The sequence below is a fragment of the Lissotriton vulgaris genome, chromosome 8, assembly GCF_964263255.1.
Source record: "Lissotriton vulgaris chromosome 8, aLisVul1.2, whole genome shotgun sequence".
NCBI lineage: Eukaryota > Metazoa > Chordata > Amphibia > Caudata > Salamandridae > Lissotriton > Lissotriton vulgaris.
In genome coordinates, this window is record NC_141696.1 from 1,329,853,759 (window position 1) to 1,329,868,711 (window position 14,953).

General features: G+C 39.9%; 1 protein-coding gene across 1 annotated transcript; it reads left to right on the plus strand.

Annotated features, from left to right (window-relative positions):
- Window positions 1–4,070: 4,070 nt before the first annotated feature.
- On the plus strand, window positions 4,071–14,640 carry LOC147698681 (matrix metalloproteinase-18-like). Its single transcript, XM_086935271.1, has 10 exons — window positions 4,071–4,297; window positions 6,643–6,884; window positions 6,980–7,128; window positions 8,385–8,510; window positions 9,493–9,654; window positions 11,411–11,528; window positions 11,652–11,785; window positions 12,228–12,387; window positions 13,241–13,344; window positions 14,015–14,640. The coding sequence occupies exons 1-10, from the start codon at window positions 4,184–4,186 to the stop codon at window positions 14,122–14,124; spliced, it is 1,419 nt and encodes a 472-aa protein (XP_086791397.1). The 5' UTR covers window positions 4,071–4,183; the 3' UTR covers window positions 14,125–14,640.
- Window positions 14,641–14,953: the final 313 nt, after the last annotated feature.

Below are 14,953 nucleotides of genomic sequence, written 5' to 3' on the forward strand. Positions count from 1 at the left end.
TCTGTTTACCGACTTCTCCTGACGTCGACTTTGATCAGCTGATGTCCCCCGTAGTGGCTCATGAGTTGGTCTGTTCTGGCGAAAGGGTTATGGCTGTGGCAGCGATGCATGGACTAATGGGTCAGTGGGACATTTTCGCAGCAGCGCATGACTTTCTGGCACAGAGCGTTCTCGAGAACCCACTGAGTTGTCCTCTGATGTTGCTAGAGGATTCAGTACTGGAGGAGCACGTATGTTCTTTCCCATTGCGTAATTGGATGGCTGAACTGTTTTCGGATGATGACAGTGATTTCATGTTGGAAGCTGTTGCTACATATTTTGCATATTCATTCAACGAGGAATGACTCTGAATACTTCCATCTATATGGCACGTGACTTTTTAGTAATTCTGAATGGTGCCAATTTCAATACGAACATTCGATTTTTTCATATGTTCTAGGCCTATTTATTAGAGTTAGGCCTCTAGTTCGACTTTTTATATTTTGTGTGGCCACTATAGGCATTCATACATATTTTTTGTATTTTTTAAATTTTACATACATTACATACATTTAGCTTGGCTCAATATCATTGAACTCTGCTTTCAAGTCTTGCCTCTCATTGAGTATTGGCTTATATATTTGTCTTTTGACCGTCCTCGGATCATTGGGGGGGTGTCATATGGTTATTACGTTTCCATAGATTGTGTTAAGTTAGCATGTGCTTAGTAAATGTTTAAACGCCATATTTTCTTTCTGCTTCGGTTTGCACACGACACCTAATTGTTATTTCAGCTTTTAACCTAGACGAAAGATGTGATTTATTTCAGAATAATATATTATTGTACTGGTATCAGTCGTGCCTGGAACACTTGGTACAACTGTCTGCACACTGAGAACTGCACACTCTAACACAAGGTTACTGTAGGCCTGATCCTCGCACTACGTTAGTCATAACACAAATAATGTTTGTGGCAACTTTGGGCTTTACGTGAGTTCAAGATACAGTTACAGGGAATGAGAAAACACACTTGATGCTGGACATGCTGAGAGCTGGTAGCTGTTGATGTGATCTCCTCCTACTGAGAATTTGAGGTATGGGTTCGCCCAGCTAAAGCCCAGATGAGACCTTCTTAGATATAATATAATAGGCTAATTAGGGTGCGCGAAATATAGGTGATACAGAATTCTATAGATTTTTGCAGCATAATATGTTATCACAATTTGCTTACTATGGATTAGTGACTATGCTGCTGACTCTGATTTTTATAATATGTATGTTGATATTATACAAGATACTGCGTTTGAGAATGTTGCATTGAAAAAATAAACATTTCAAACTTGCACGTGTTCTCATTGCCTCCCAGTTTCGGTTTGGAATGATAATATAACGAAAGAGTGTTCATGTGTTCCACGATACCTGAGGTATTCTAAGTTCATGTTCTGGATTGTCTAAGACATCGGGAAGTATTCACTGCCGATGAGATACTGTAGCTAGCCTGGTAAGGGGATTTCTGAAACATAGGTGAGTTGTGGGTCACCCTGACTCACCCAGGTTCTAGGTCTCTGAGCACAGTTCTGTGAGAGAACGGAAACCCTGCGACAGTGGGGTGTGTCAGATCTGTGGCTTTGTATCAGCGATCTCTGCAAGAAATCTCAGTAGTAAGGAGTAAGGAAAAGCTAATCGATTGGCTGGGGACATTGAAGCAGGATTTATATAGGCTCCTGAGAGACTACTTGTCAGGAATTGCCAACAGAGGAAAGCCAAAATGTCCTTAAGTTTTCAATCTTTAGTAACATTTATGATGTCAGAACATCCTTTTTGGGAGGCACTAAATTGAAGCAAGAATCAGCAATTCCAAAAGTAACATCCTTAGATGAGTAACAAAATGTAAAGTAAAAAAACACATGTTTATAAAAGTAGTCAAATTGCATTGATTAGCACAAAAAATAATCAGGAAAAAAATAATCACAACAAAAAAATCGTTTTTAAGTTTTTCATGTAAATTAAAGGGGCCAACAGTTATTAGAAGGTAAATAGAACTAAACAAATACCTTTTGGAAATGCTGGAAATTTCCGAAAACATTTAGAAAATTCCAATGGGGTCTGCATTGGGATAGGGCAAAAACACTTCAGTTGACTTCATACTTGGAGATTTTATGGAGTTGAACACTTTTTTTAATAGTAGCAGCAAGACAATATAAGAGGAAGCCTCAACAAAATGATTCAGCCCACAAAAGAAACGATGATTACGAATCTGGTCCAGAGATCATTGTTCAACGACAATTAAACCCCAAACTTGAGGTTTAGCAGCAGGCAGAGCGCCCCACTAGGTACACAAGGAAGCTGGCTTCCTCAGGTCTGGAGGGAAGACATGTCCTGGGAGAACATGGGGGTATTGAAGAGCAGCTCCCCTGCTTGTTAGTCTTGGATTCAAAGGAGGCTACTATGGTTCTGGTGGGCTGGTTGCCAAACCCACTAAAGCAGTGGAGGTTTCACCTCAGCCATTTCTGCGACAACCCACCTGCCGAATTCAGAGTTCACTTAAAATGTCAGCTGGGACGTTTCACTGAAATGTGCTTTATGAACTGGTCCACCGCGGCACTGCGGCATGACAATCCAGTAGACATATCACTTGTGTTTCAGAAGAAAAAAAAAACAGAAGCATTTTTTGTTTTTAACCAAAAACAAAACACTGGGATGTTGAACTCAGATGTGTCTAGGTTAAAAAGGCAGTGTTACCGCATCTGGCAACACCGGTGGCGTAGGGACAAAGGTTAATTTGTAAAAAAAATAAAAAAATAAGTATCAGGGCACTCGTCAGGAGCAAACACAAGGAGATGCCAGGCTAGCTTGAATCCAGTGGCAAAGTGAGCAAGGGGGCCACGTCTGGGCATATCCTGCCAACCGAGGGCGAACAAAGCAAACACAAGGAGATGATGGAAAGAGCGCTGAAACTTTTCAGACACTCAACCCCAGTCACATATCTGGGATGAATCCATCATCATTCTTTAGCTCACTTCACCATCCCAGTTCAGACCCAGCCTTATGCAAATCAGTCTTGATCCTGTGCCTCATGGGAACAGTCCAGCCCGATCTGCCAAGCCATGTCTTCCCTGGACCTAAAACAAGCATCCTGGGACCGGTTTCGGGCTGACAGCCCTCATCAGCCAGGCTAGCTTGCACCAGCCCATTTCTCACGTTAGCACAGGTTAAAACAGAGCCTGGAAAAACAAGGAAAAAGGGGAGAGGATGTGATGTGGCGTAATGGCCAGAATTGCTGCCTTTTTGGGAGGGGTGGGGAGGAGGGGGTTACCAGACTCCCGTGATTTTGTGCAAAGGAGTTCATCTCCCCATGCTGACCATAAATGAGCAGGTGCTCTTGAAAATCACCTGCTCAAATTAAGCGTTCACTACAGCATTTGTGATTCCTAATGTGGCCGGTAGCCTTCCCCACGGTGAATTTCAGGCCCCTCGTGATGATGGCCTATTACTGTTGCAGCAAGTTTTGCATATAAACATATTTCATGTTGTTGTTTTAGTAGTGTGCCGCGTCCAAACGGTTTCTAACTTTGCAGAACATTCTACAAGTCTCTCCACCGATCTCAGTAAAACATTAAAATGCGGAGTCATGGCAGAAACATATTACACTGGTCCTGGGGAGTGCGGTTTATGTGGGCGATAATCAGACACAGACTGCTCTGTCAGGTTGATCACAGATAGACATTGGGGAAATGCCCTGCATAACGAGCACCGTATGCGCCAAACAATACTCGAATTGTTTTTTATTGAGGGAAAGAGGCGAGCAGTGGTTACACCACTTCATTTTTTGCATCGGTGGCATCTGCAGTTTGGAAACCAAACACGCCATTTCCTGGACTAAAAAGGACAAAAAGTTGCAAAATGTAAAAAAAAAAAAAAAAAGTGGGGATGGGCTGAGGGGATGTTACTACACGCGCGCAGGTTGTGTCGCTCGTCCGACCAAAACGATGAGGGGAAAAACTGTTTGTGTTTATCCTGGGCCGTAGCGTAATTAGCGGAAGTGGCCGACTGTGAGTCAGGGGCCGCCGCCAGATGAGTCAGACAGGTACGGCGGATCCGTATAAATAGAGGAGAGGCCAGACTCGAAGAAGTAGGGATCGGAGAGACTTCTCCACAAGACAGCTGACTGACTGCTCGACTCCCGTCAGAAGCGACCCCAAGCATGCCGAGCCTCCCGTGTCTGCTGCTGCTGCTCTGCGCAGCCGGCTCCCGCGCCTTCCCCGCGGCTTCCGAGTCCGACTCGGGCTCCGAAGAGAGCGATATTCAGCGTGCTGAGGTGAGCGCTTTATCCCGGCCAGTGCGTTTCAGGGGGCTGAAATGGGGTCCTTTACCCTGTGGGCAGCGAAAGGTCTATTTGGCGCTTAGCGGTGGCGTCCTTCATCTAGGCCCTGGTGCTCCTGCACCTGCTGCTCTAAAAATAGGTATCCGGTCTGCCTACAAGTACCTGCAACGTCCCCCCTCTGCCGAGGCCTCAGTGCAAGCATTGGGGAAGCAAGGGTGCTATCCATGGTTCTTAATGCAAGCTAGGAAAGTAACCCCCATGTTCCCATTAAGGTGGTGGAATACAAGCAGAATTGGGCTGCAGGTGGGGGAAGGGGGGCTTCTCGGGGTCTTGGAGCCACTGTACTATCTGCACCATTGATAGCAAAGCACCTGAGAACTAGCAGTTAAACAACAAATCTGGGGGGCATATTAGCAAGAATTAGCAATATTTATAGCTAAATGTGCTTATTGCATTTTTTTATTGCTGCCTATCGCTGGATATGTTAGCAGAGAAAACCTGCTATTAGCAACGTTTTTCTCCATTGTGCTAAAATATCCAACGCCAATGGGGACTTAACCTGAAGATCCACCTCCCATTGGATAAACAGGTAAGTCATGTTTTTAGCAGGCGTTAGATTATAGCAATAATCGCTATGCCTGCCGTGCTAATAGGCTATAGCTGTGTTAGCGACTGCTTTCAGTCGCTAACAGTTTGGGTACTCCCACTTTGCATGTCATTAGCGATATCGCTAACATGCAAAGCAGGCCCCAAACCGGTCGCTTTCGCCTAAAAGCTGTTGCTAACTCCTGTTAGCAACAGCTTGCTAATAGGGCAAGAAAAATATTGACGCTTTAGCAGCAAAAAGTGCCGCTAAAGCAGCGATATGGCCCTTGCTAATATGCCCCATAGAATCTTATGAACCCTCACCACATTTGACAGGAGAGAGGGTCGCTGTCATTGCGCCGTCTTTATTCAGGACATTTTGAACTGCTCCTTTAGCATGTTTGGATTACATTTCTTGGAGGTTAACAACACAATATGTATATATCTGAGGCATGTGGATTCCATTCCTGATAAGCCGTTATTTTCAAGAAACTTTGGTTCCATTTTTATTTAGTGCACATAACTGCATTTTTTAACTTCTTGAATTATATTGGTCTACAGAGAAGAGCACAATGAATTGCCAATAGTGATTTTTTTTGTTGATTATTTATTAGCAGGCACATCAATACTATTTTAATGTACGGTTTACCCATAATTAGAAGTTAGTGTGGTATACTGAACTGTCTACTTTTTCCTTAGGCAGTAACTATACACTGCATAAAATCCCTATTAACAGTACCAAGCACCTGTATATTGCTTGTCAGAGACGAGTTCTCTGACAATATAACACCACCAGCTCAATTGTTTTATAAGGTCAGAGAATTCTAATGTGACTTGCTATGTAATAACGTGTAATGCAGCTTGCGCGGAGAACATGCGAGGTGCGCATGTCGGTTTGTCCGGCCTGAGGCGGTCGACCAAACCGTCATGTGCACTGATAACAGTGCATACTACTCCTCAGGGGTGCCTGTTGTTCTCCTGGCCCCACCCCCAAGCGTCCGGGACACAAAATAAAATGATAAACCATGGTTTATTATCGTTTTCTTTTTCTTTTCTTTGCTACCAGATTTGGGGGCGGGGGCGCTTCTCTGCCATAGCGAAGGAGCCGCCATTGATTATGACACCAAAACTCAAATTTAACAAGTGATTACAATTGAGCAGCTATGTCATTTCATTATCACAGGTGACTATAAGTATGACAACTCAACTGTTGTAATGGAATTAGAGACATGTTTTTATATTGGTATTACAGGCTCCTGTGTATTATATCTTGATTATGTATTGTTGTGGCAGTACATCCTATCGATAAATGTTCCACTGAGGCCAGTAGCATTTTTCCAGTCCAAAGGTCAATAGCCCCCTCAATCAAAGCATGCGCGGCATGTTGTCCCTCATCATTTAAAAGTAAGAATTTGGAAGCAAAGACTGAAGAGTGATTTGCGGGTTCTCAGTGTGATGGTCTTTTAGAATTGTAAGACCATGTACCTATTACAGATGAGCAGTGAGGTCACAAAACAATGTAGTTAGGTCTATGTGAACAAGATTTTTATATAGATATTGCAGGCTCACAGGTATTCAAATTGTATATTAATTATGTGATAAACAGCACAAGCTTGCACTTAGTTTTCTGTCTTCCTCCTTCTCCTGGGTTTAAAATGCAGTCATAACAGACTGTCTCAGTCTGTGTCACTTATCAATTGGTACACAATGTCATGAGTGGGGCTTTTAATCACGTGGTTTCTTTCTTTTTCCAGGCATATCTGAAAAGATTCTATGATCTGGACACTGAGAAGAAGCAAATTACCAGGAAGAATGGCAGTCCTTTCTCAGAAAAGCTCCGTGAAATGCAGCAATTCTTTGGGCTGGAAGTGACTGGAAGGCTGGACTCTGACACCTTGGAAGTGATGGAGAAGCCCAGGTGTGGGGTGAGCGACGTCGCACGCTACAGTATCACCCCAGGCCGCCCTGTTTGGAAAACTACAGACATAACTTACAGGTACAGTTGCAATAAAGTAATTGAAGAAGTAGGACCTATGCTACATATTCCACAGTAGCGGTTGTGCTAATACTCTCCTTGGCTTTCTTTCCAAGGATCCTAAACTACACTCCTGACATGGCACAGGCTGATGTGGATGCAGCCATTCATCGAGCGCTCAATGTCTGGGCTGATGTGACCCCGCTCAAGTTCACCAGGCTCTACGAGGGCACCGCAGATATCATGATCTCTTTTGCAGCAGGAGGTAGGTTAAACAATTGTGAGCCAAAGCAATTTCATTTGTAGACATCATTTAGGATTTTCCAGGGAAAACAACTGCTATCCCTAGGTTGCCCTTGGTACCACTGGTCTCCGCCATGGCTCAGTCTTGATACCAATGGTCTCAGAGATCATAAATACAGTAGAGGGTACAAAAAGTAGGCAGCGCTCTTGAGTTATGGTTACTTTCTGTAATTCCTGGTCAATCTCCTTCCTTTAGTGCTTTAGCAAAAAATGGGAGACAATTAAGTTGTGGAAGGTAAAAAAAGCGACAACTGTGCGATGATGCCATTAGAGGTTAAATAGTGTTTGATATTACTTCTGTTACCCCTGGGATTTTGGTGAATCAATATCCACGCTATCACTGTGGTCTTTAGAGTAAACAATACTGTAACATATAACTTGTTTATTATTTGCTCATCCCTTAAAAAATGTCAGTTGTAAGCCCCATTGACAGCTGTTGCCGCACATAACTGATTGTGGAAAACCCTCAACCCAAGGATTCATGCTTCTCTCCAAACACAAGTTGCTCAGACCCCCTCACTACCTCCTAGTCAAGAACATGTTCCCAGGGCTAGAGTTACAGACTGGGTGGGGCTTAACATGCAAGGCTTTGTCCACAATTCATATTTAATATTCTCAGACACATACGGTGGTCATTAATTCAGCAGAGGTTAGGTGAATGTTGTTTTACAGACCACAAGTTATTGGATTTTACACAGAGCAGATAAAATCACTCATTTACCATATATTCATATTATTTAAGTGCATTTGCAGGGTGAGAATGGAGAGGGGCCCCTTCCTATTTAAATTAGATCTGAGGATGGGATTTATACATAAATAAACATATTTTCATTAAGCCGAAAAATAACAGTTACTTGACCGGATAGCCATTTGGCTTTTATTTCTATAAGCAGACTGTTCCACTTGTTGGAAATTCTGCATGTTTGGACTCCTGGAAATCTACTTGTGTAATTTCTAATGGTCCTTCTGGTATTCTTTTAGAATCGGGGCAGATCAGAGCAAATTTCTGATTTCCCACAGGCCTTCTGACAATCTGGCACACAGCAAAGTATCGGTATTTGTTTGATATGGTGCTCAAGAACACATAAGGCCCAAAATGTTTATAGAGTGCATAGCGTGGCTGGAAAAGCTCCAATCAGATATGTTTTGTAATAAAAATGTATTTTGTACTTTTGTAAATGTCTAGCACATAACATTAAAATCATTTATAATCTGTAGATCATCATGATAATTCTCCCTTTGATGGACCTGATGGACTGTTGGCTCACGCCTTTGAACCCGGCAGAGGCATTGGTGGAGATGCACACTTCGATGAAGATGAAAGGTGGACAAAGGGATCAGAAAGTAGGTGCAAACTAAGCATGGTCTACACTGCCGAATGCTCTCTGATAGACTATATTTTCATTGTTTGTCTTAAAAAAAGATGACTTAAACTGTCAATTAGAAAGTGTGAAATTAATTCTGTTCTATAAAGATGTTTGCAATACAACAATAAGAAGCATTACCACATTTAAAATTAAATCAAATAATTTTGATCAGTAATGCTCATCATTCCACACAACTGTACAAATAAAGCTACATTCACACCTTTATTACTTCAAAAAACAAATTCTATATTCATATCACAGTTCAGCCTAACTATTTTGAGAATTCACTGCAAACCACCTCCCAATGGCCAGATCACTGTCACCTTGCCGTTGAAAATATCCAGATCTTTTTACAAGTCTGTTTACCAGGTTTTATTCCACTATACAGATGTTATTATCTTTACTCAGGTTCTGATTAATAACATTGATTATAACGTTGACAGAGCCAACCCCTCGTCAGGGGAAGTATGCTCTATATAAATACATTTTACATAAAACCATACTTGCAGACCTGCTCAGTTTGTTTGATGTTTACTACTCTTGTTGGGGGAAGGGAGGGGTGTCATGACTCACTCAAGATTCTGCCTATTCAAAGCAGTGCCCCTGCTCACACGTAGGAAAGGTGCTGAATGCCATATTGAACTTATTGGACGTATACTTACTTCAATTAACACTCAACTATGAAGTTCATTTATACATAATTTGATTGTTTTTTGTGGACAGGCTTGGTGCTGAGCATTCATTTATAGTCAAGCCAGGAAATTATCTGCATTAACACTTAGAAAAAAATAGAGTTTACTATCTAGATAATTCTGAGAACCGTATCCCTTCTAGCATGATCAACATAATTTAAAATAATGGTACATAGTGATATGGTTTGAATATCTCACACAGTAACCTTGAGAATGAAATTACAAGACATTTTTCTCCATCACCTGACCTGTGTCTTACTTTCCTAGGATATAACCTGTTCCTCGTGGCTGCTCATGAGTTTGGTCACTCTCTCGGTCTCTCTCATTCCAATGACGCTGGTGCTCTGATGTACCCAACCTACTCCAGCACCGACCCCGACGAGTTCAGGCTTCCCCAGGATGATATTAATGGAATCCAGTCCCTCTATGGTGAGCCGCTACTTGACTTCTTGGACCCAAAATTCTCCTTCACAAGTTCCCTTTGCAATATTAAGTCTGTAAAATGCCAGTGTTCTCTTATGTTAGGAGAGTTCAATGTTTTCACTTCATGCACTTATTGTGTACACGTTTCATGCTTGTTATCGATTACATTTTGGTGTATAGTTGTATGATAGAGTATCGAGGAAGGGAATACTGTGAAACAAAATATTGTGGAAATAAGTAAACACAAGTATAGATTCACTCTTCTTAGCTCAACATCCACATACCTCAAAGATATCTATGTCAGTGTTCACTTACGTGGAGTTAACCTGTTCGTACCTAGGTATACTTAAATTCACAATGTTTTGGCTCTCTATTTTAAGTCCACAATACTTTTGTATCACCATAATTTCCTCATGATATTTTGGTAGTTTACCCTCTCTGGTTGTTTTGTTATCATTGCCAATGAATGTTGGTTTATGCATATTTATAAACATGTTGTGACTATTAGGTAGTAAAAATAAGCACGTACAGTTAGCTGTTAAAGAGTTCACCAAACAGAAGATGGTCTACATGCATGCTCTTCTGATGTGGTTCAAACAGTTAAGTTGAATGAAGCAGCTACACTCATTTCCATGCTTAAACCGTGTAGAAGTCGTTATTACCAGCAGAAGATTATTTCACACGTTTTTTAAAACAAAATTAATCCCTGATGCTCCTAACTGTGTTTATAACACTGTTACTCATTCCAGTGTCCATAGAGAGATAACACATTTCCAAAGTCCCATTTGGCTCTATGATATGGTTGCAAATAGCATTGCACACCCTGTATTAATGTAGTAATTTAGTGATCTAATACTGATACAATATATCCTGTTGACAAACGTTTGTCTGACCGTCAATTCGAGGACACACCTTTAATAGGATTGCATTTCACGATAGTGTTTCTTGGGTAAGTGGGGGAAATCATGGAAAATATGAAGTAGTGAACATCACCATGGTGAAAGTTATATAAATATTCACTACTATATTCTTCATTTCCGTTGCACAGTTTTTCCATTATGATAGGCACAGAGCACTGATGATGATTCCCCTAGCGTTATATAGAAATGTAAAATAATGTATTAAACATATTGTTCAGTGAATTGTTGCATCACTAGTTTTCTGATATTTGGATGCAAGGTCTTCCCTTTAATGGAGACTAAAAATCGACCTTGTTGAAAATTCCTGTTAACCAGATGATTCCAGATGATGTGCCTGCAGTACATAGGATTATTATACAAACATATCTAAAATTAGGGAATTCTACTTGTTAAATGGAAAGGCTAGCTAAAATCCACCCAGAACATAGCATACATAGTACGCCAGTCAAAACCATTAATTATATTAGAAGCCAGCATTAATCAAGTCATTTTTTTCAGGAAGATGTGCATCTGCTACCTAGACTTGAAAATGATTTCATATATTTGCACAACAAAATCACTTCTAATTGAATATGACTGATTCAGCATATCGGCTTCTATTGAGCAGTAGGAGCCTATATGGTACTTTTAATCCCCTAAAAATGTACTTTCAGAGCCAACCCCCAGTAACAAATCAATAACCCTGGTTAGAGAGATGCACAGACACATTGATGTTATTACAGCACAACAAAATGTATTACACAAAAATACTTTGGTTGTCTGCTAACATCATTTCATAATATACAATGGAAAAAGTACAGTACACCACTTAGTTCACACTTATGTTTGACTTACTGTTTCAGGAGAATCAGAAAATCCAGTTAAACCAACAGGTCCCACTACCCCATCAATCTGTGATACAAAGGTGATCTTCGATGCTGTTGTTACACTGCGTGGAGAAATGTTGTTCTTCAAAGAAAGGTATGTCACACCTCATAATAAGACACCACAATTAGCAAAAACTGTTAGTTCTAATAATGTCTGTGGTGTACTGATGTATGGTTACATTTCTTACATCCAACCATGACATTGTTTTTGAATTAGGTTCTTCTGGCGCCGTCATGCACAATACCCAGAGGCTGAACTTCATTTTATCAAATCTTTCTGGCCATCTCTACCTTCTGATATTGACGCTGCCTATGAAAATCCTGAAAAAGATGAAGTTCTCGTTTTTAAAGGTAAGGCCAGATATACGTTTATGTTCCTCTCTCTTGTGACGTTATCAGCTTTAGTAAAAATGGAATGATGATTGTATGTTACTATATGGAAGTAGGTAGTATTGGTCTACAAAAATATTGCATTCACTACACTGCTCACCAGCACATTGTCAAGTTAGGTATGCAAATACTATTGATAACTTCACATTTCTTACCAAGATATCTTACAATTGAGTTTTTACGTCAATATAATGGATGTAATATTTTTGTTATGCTATATAAGACCTGCAGTTTAGGGAAAGTATCCCATGATGACATTTACTGCTTTCTTGGAAAGTTTAAGGGCTCTTATCCTGCAGACTTACCTAACAATTCTTTAATGTGTTTGATATAATAAATGTGTGCAGTAAACTATTTAATCTCCAATATTGCAATGGTTATCTGTATTCTCCCTTCTTTACAGGATTGAAGTACTGGGCACTTAATGGCTACGATGTTGTGCAGGGCTATCCAAAAAATATCCATACCTTGGGGTTCCCAAAAACTGTAAAGAAAATTGATGCTGCAGTTCATAATGAAGAGACTGGGAAAACATTCTTCTTTGTAGGAAACAAGTACTGGAGGTATGAACCCATAAAATTGTGTTTCTATACCTGTAGGGCAGACATATAGGTTTGGCATATGTGGATCTGTCCAATTCACAGTACCAAATAAACATATTTCTAAAGTTTTGCAGGATGAATTTGCTCTAGTACTGATTATAAATAGAGTAAAAGGGTGGTAATAATAGGCAAAAAGACGGCCTAATTTGCAGTAGTGTGAGAAAATGAATGTCACCAAGAAGACCGACTCTGGTACTATATACTTCTTCCCCAAAAAAGTAGTACAATAACATATGTACAAAACAGGGAATTATGAAAAATCGTGCATTTTTATAGCACAGACCAAATCTGAATAGATTCTCAGAGGAGACTCACACATATCTCTATAAAATTCATCAATACACTCTTTATACAATTATTTCTCTGTTTAGAGTAGATTTACTTCTTATATGAGATTAAAAGATTGCTGGTGCTCATGGAAATGTCCAAGAATCATAGCTCTTCAGGAGTTCTATTACAGGTTCTCATGAATTGTCTAGCAAATGCACATCACGTATTAGTTAGTATTGTTCGCTTGTGTATTTTTCCACGTAACAAGTTCCCTTCTAAACTCCTTTAAACATAGGGGTAGTGGTGTCCAAACTTTTGCCTTCAAAGAAAGAGTTAACCATGTGCTTTCACGGGGGAGGGTGTCACCAAGGTAATAATATTCTGAAACTGAGGTGCATTTTGCCACATTTATTGTTCTGTAAAGAACAAACCGATTTCTACGTCAAATAATTAGCTGCCAGCAATTTCAATGTGCGAGAAATGGTACTGTATCAATATATTGATTTTGTTTAGAAAAATCTGAATTTCCATCTTCTCTGTTCAGTTATGATGAAAGTAGCCGTACCATGGACCAAGGTTTCCCGAAACAGACAGTAAATGACTTTCCAGGAATTGGCCAGAAGGTCCACGCTGTATTTCTATCAAATGGTAAGTGTTCATTGCTTATGTGACTTCCCCTTATGCATCTTCCTGTGCAACTTATCATATGCAAAGTAATCTTTCAAGCTAAAAATGAAATTTTGCTATATGGCTTTTCCGGATCTAAAGAAATATGAAATGCTATAAGATCATTTATCCAAAAACCGTAATAAAATAAAACCATATGGCACAGTAGAAAAATTGAGTTTGTGAAAACCACTAGCATCTAAGCTGTAACTAACTTGTGTATCACCGAACAAATTACTCGCCCTTTAAGTTCGGGAAGGCTAACAGAAATGGCACCTCCTTATCTGAGCTAGGTGCAAGAATTTGCAATTTCCTATAGTACGTGAAAATAAAGACGATCACATACGCTTCTGGAAAAGTAGCAAACATGTCTATGTGTTCATTGTTATCCTCAAGTCAATGTTACTGTTAAACTGTATGTTCCCTCTGTAGTTAATGCACTATGTCAGTACTTGGATACCTACAAAAGGTTTAAGCTTTTGTATTTGAACACAACCTAATCTAAATTGAACTTAGGGAAACTAAACTTAAGTAAACTTATGAACTGAATTGAACTTAACCGAACGACTCCCATGAAATTGAGAGATTGCTTGATGCACCAGTCCGTAATATATTCAAGTCTCTCATATGTATTTTTTATCTTTCAATGTAGGATCCCTCTACTTCTTCAGTGGAAAGTACCAGCTTGAATTCAGCATGAAGTCTAAGAGAGTGATGCGGGTCTTGAGGAACAACAGCTGGTTGGGATGTCAAGAAGCATAAAGCCCTTAAATGAAGAGTCGAGTCACAGAAAATTGCTATTGTCACTAACCACACACATGCTCTACACATTCCTGCACCTCTACACACACACACCATGCACACTTGCATACATACATGCACACACACTTGCACACAGAAACACATACACGTCTATGTGAAAAAGTGCCTTGTGCTAGTTTACATTTTTTAAATTATCTTAAAAGTTCTCTTTAAAAAATAAACTGTGAAACAGAGCCAATAACTGTTAAAAAAAAGGACTATTTTCCATGAAAATTTGAATGTCTCAAGTAACATATTGCCACCAATATTTAAACCTAGGTAACTCCTTACAATCACTGTCTCTTAACATGAAGTATTGACTTCTTGAGGCTGCTGACTGTAGATTTATATATACATAGCCATTCAGTTTAAGTATGTTCCACTCCATCTACGTAATACAAGTTCTGATGCAGTTTTATTGTAAAATGTGTATATGTTCTAAGTTATTATGTAATAAAGTATTTATATTTTATCACACAACGTTGTCTCACTTGCAATTAATAATTGCTCTGCAACACATATGTAGACAAGGCCCGACTGTACCAATACAGGAAAAGCTTATGTAACAAATACATTGAGGTAATCTCAAGCTCTTTAATTTTTTTATCTTCATCAATCCTTTGTTAACTTTCAGCATCCAGCTTCTATTTGAAAATTTTTGTTTATGCGTGTATGTACATGTGTAGATTTATAGAGCATCAACTTATACGCAAAATAGTGGAGTGTCATGGAGGCGTAGAGGTTAAATACCGTGGTATTGCAAGGTGAATGGGTTGCAAGGTAGTGGATT

Excerpts from the sequence above, each read along its gene's own strand:
- LOC147698681 (XM_086935271.1), top strand. The coding sequence starts at position 4,184 with ATGCCGAGCCTCCCGTGTCTGCTGCTGCTGCTCTGCGCAGCCGGCTCC. Across the intron at positions 4,298-6,642 it reads GCGATATTCAGCGTGCTGAG|GCATATCTGAAAAGATTCTA; the intron begins GTGAGCGCTTTA and ends TTCTTTTTCCAG. Across the intron at positions 12,388-13,240 it reads GTAGGAAACAAGTACTGGAG|TTATGATGAAAGTAGCCGTA; the intron begins GTATGAACCCAT and ends TTCTCTGTTCAG.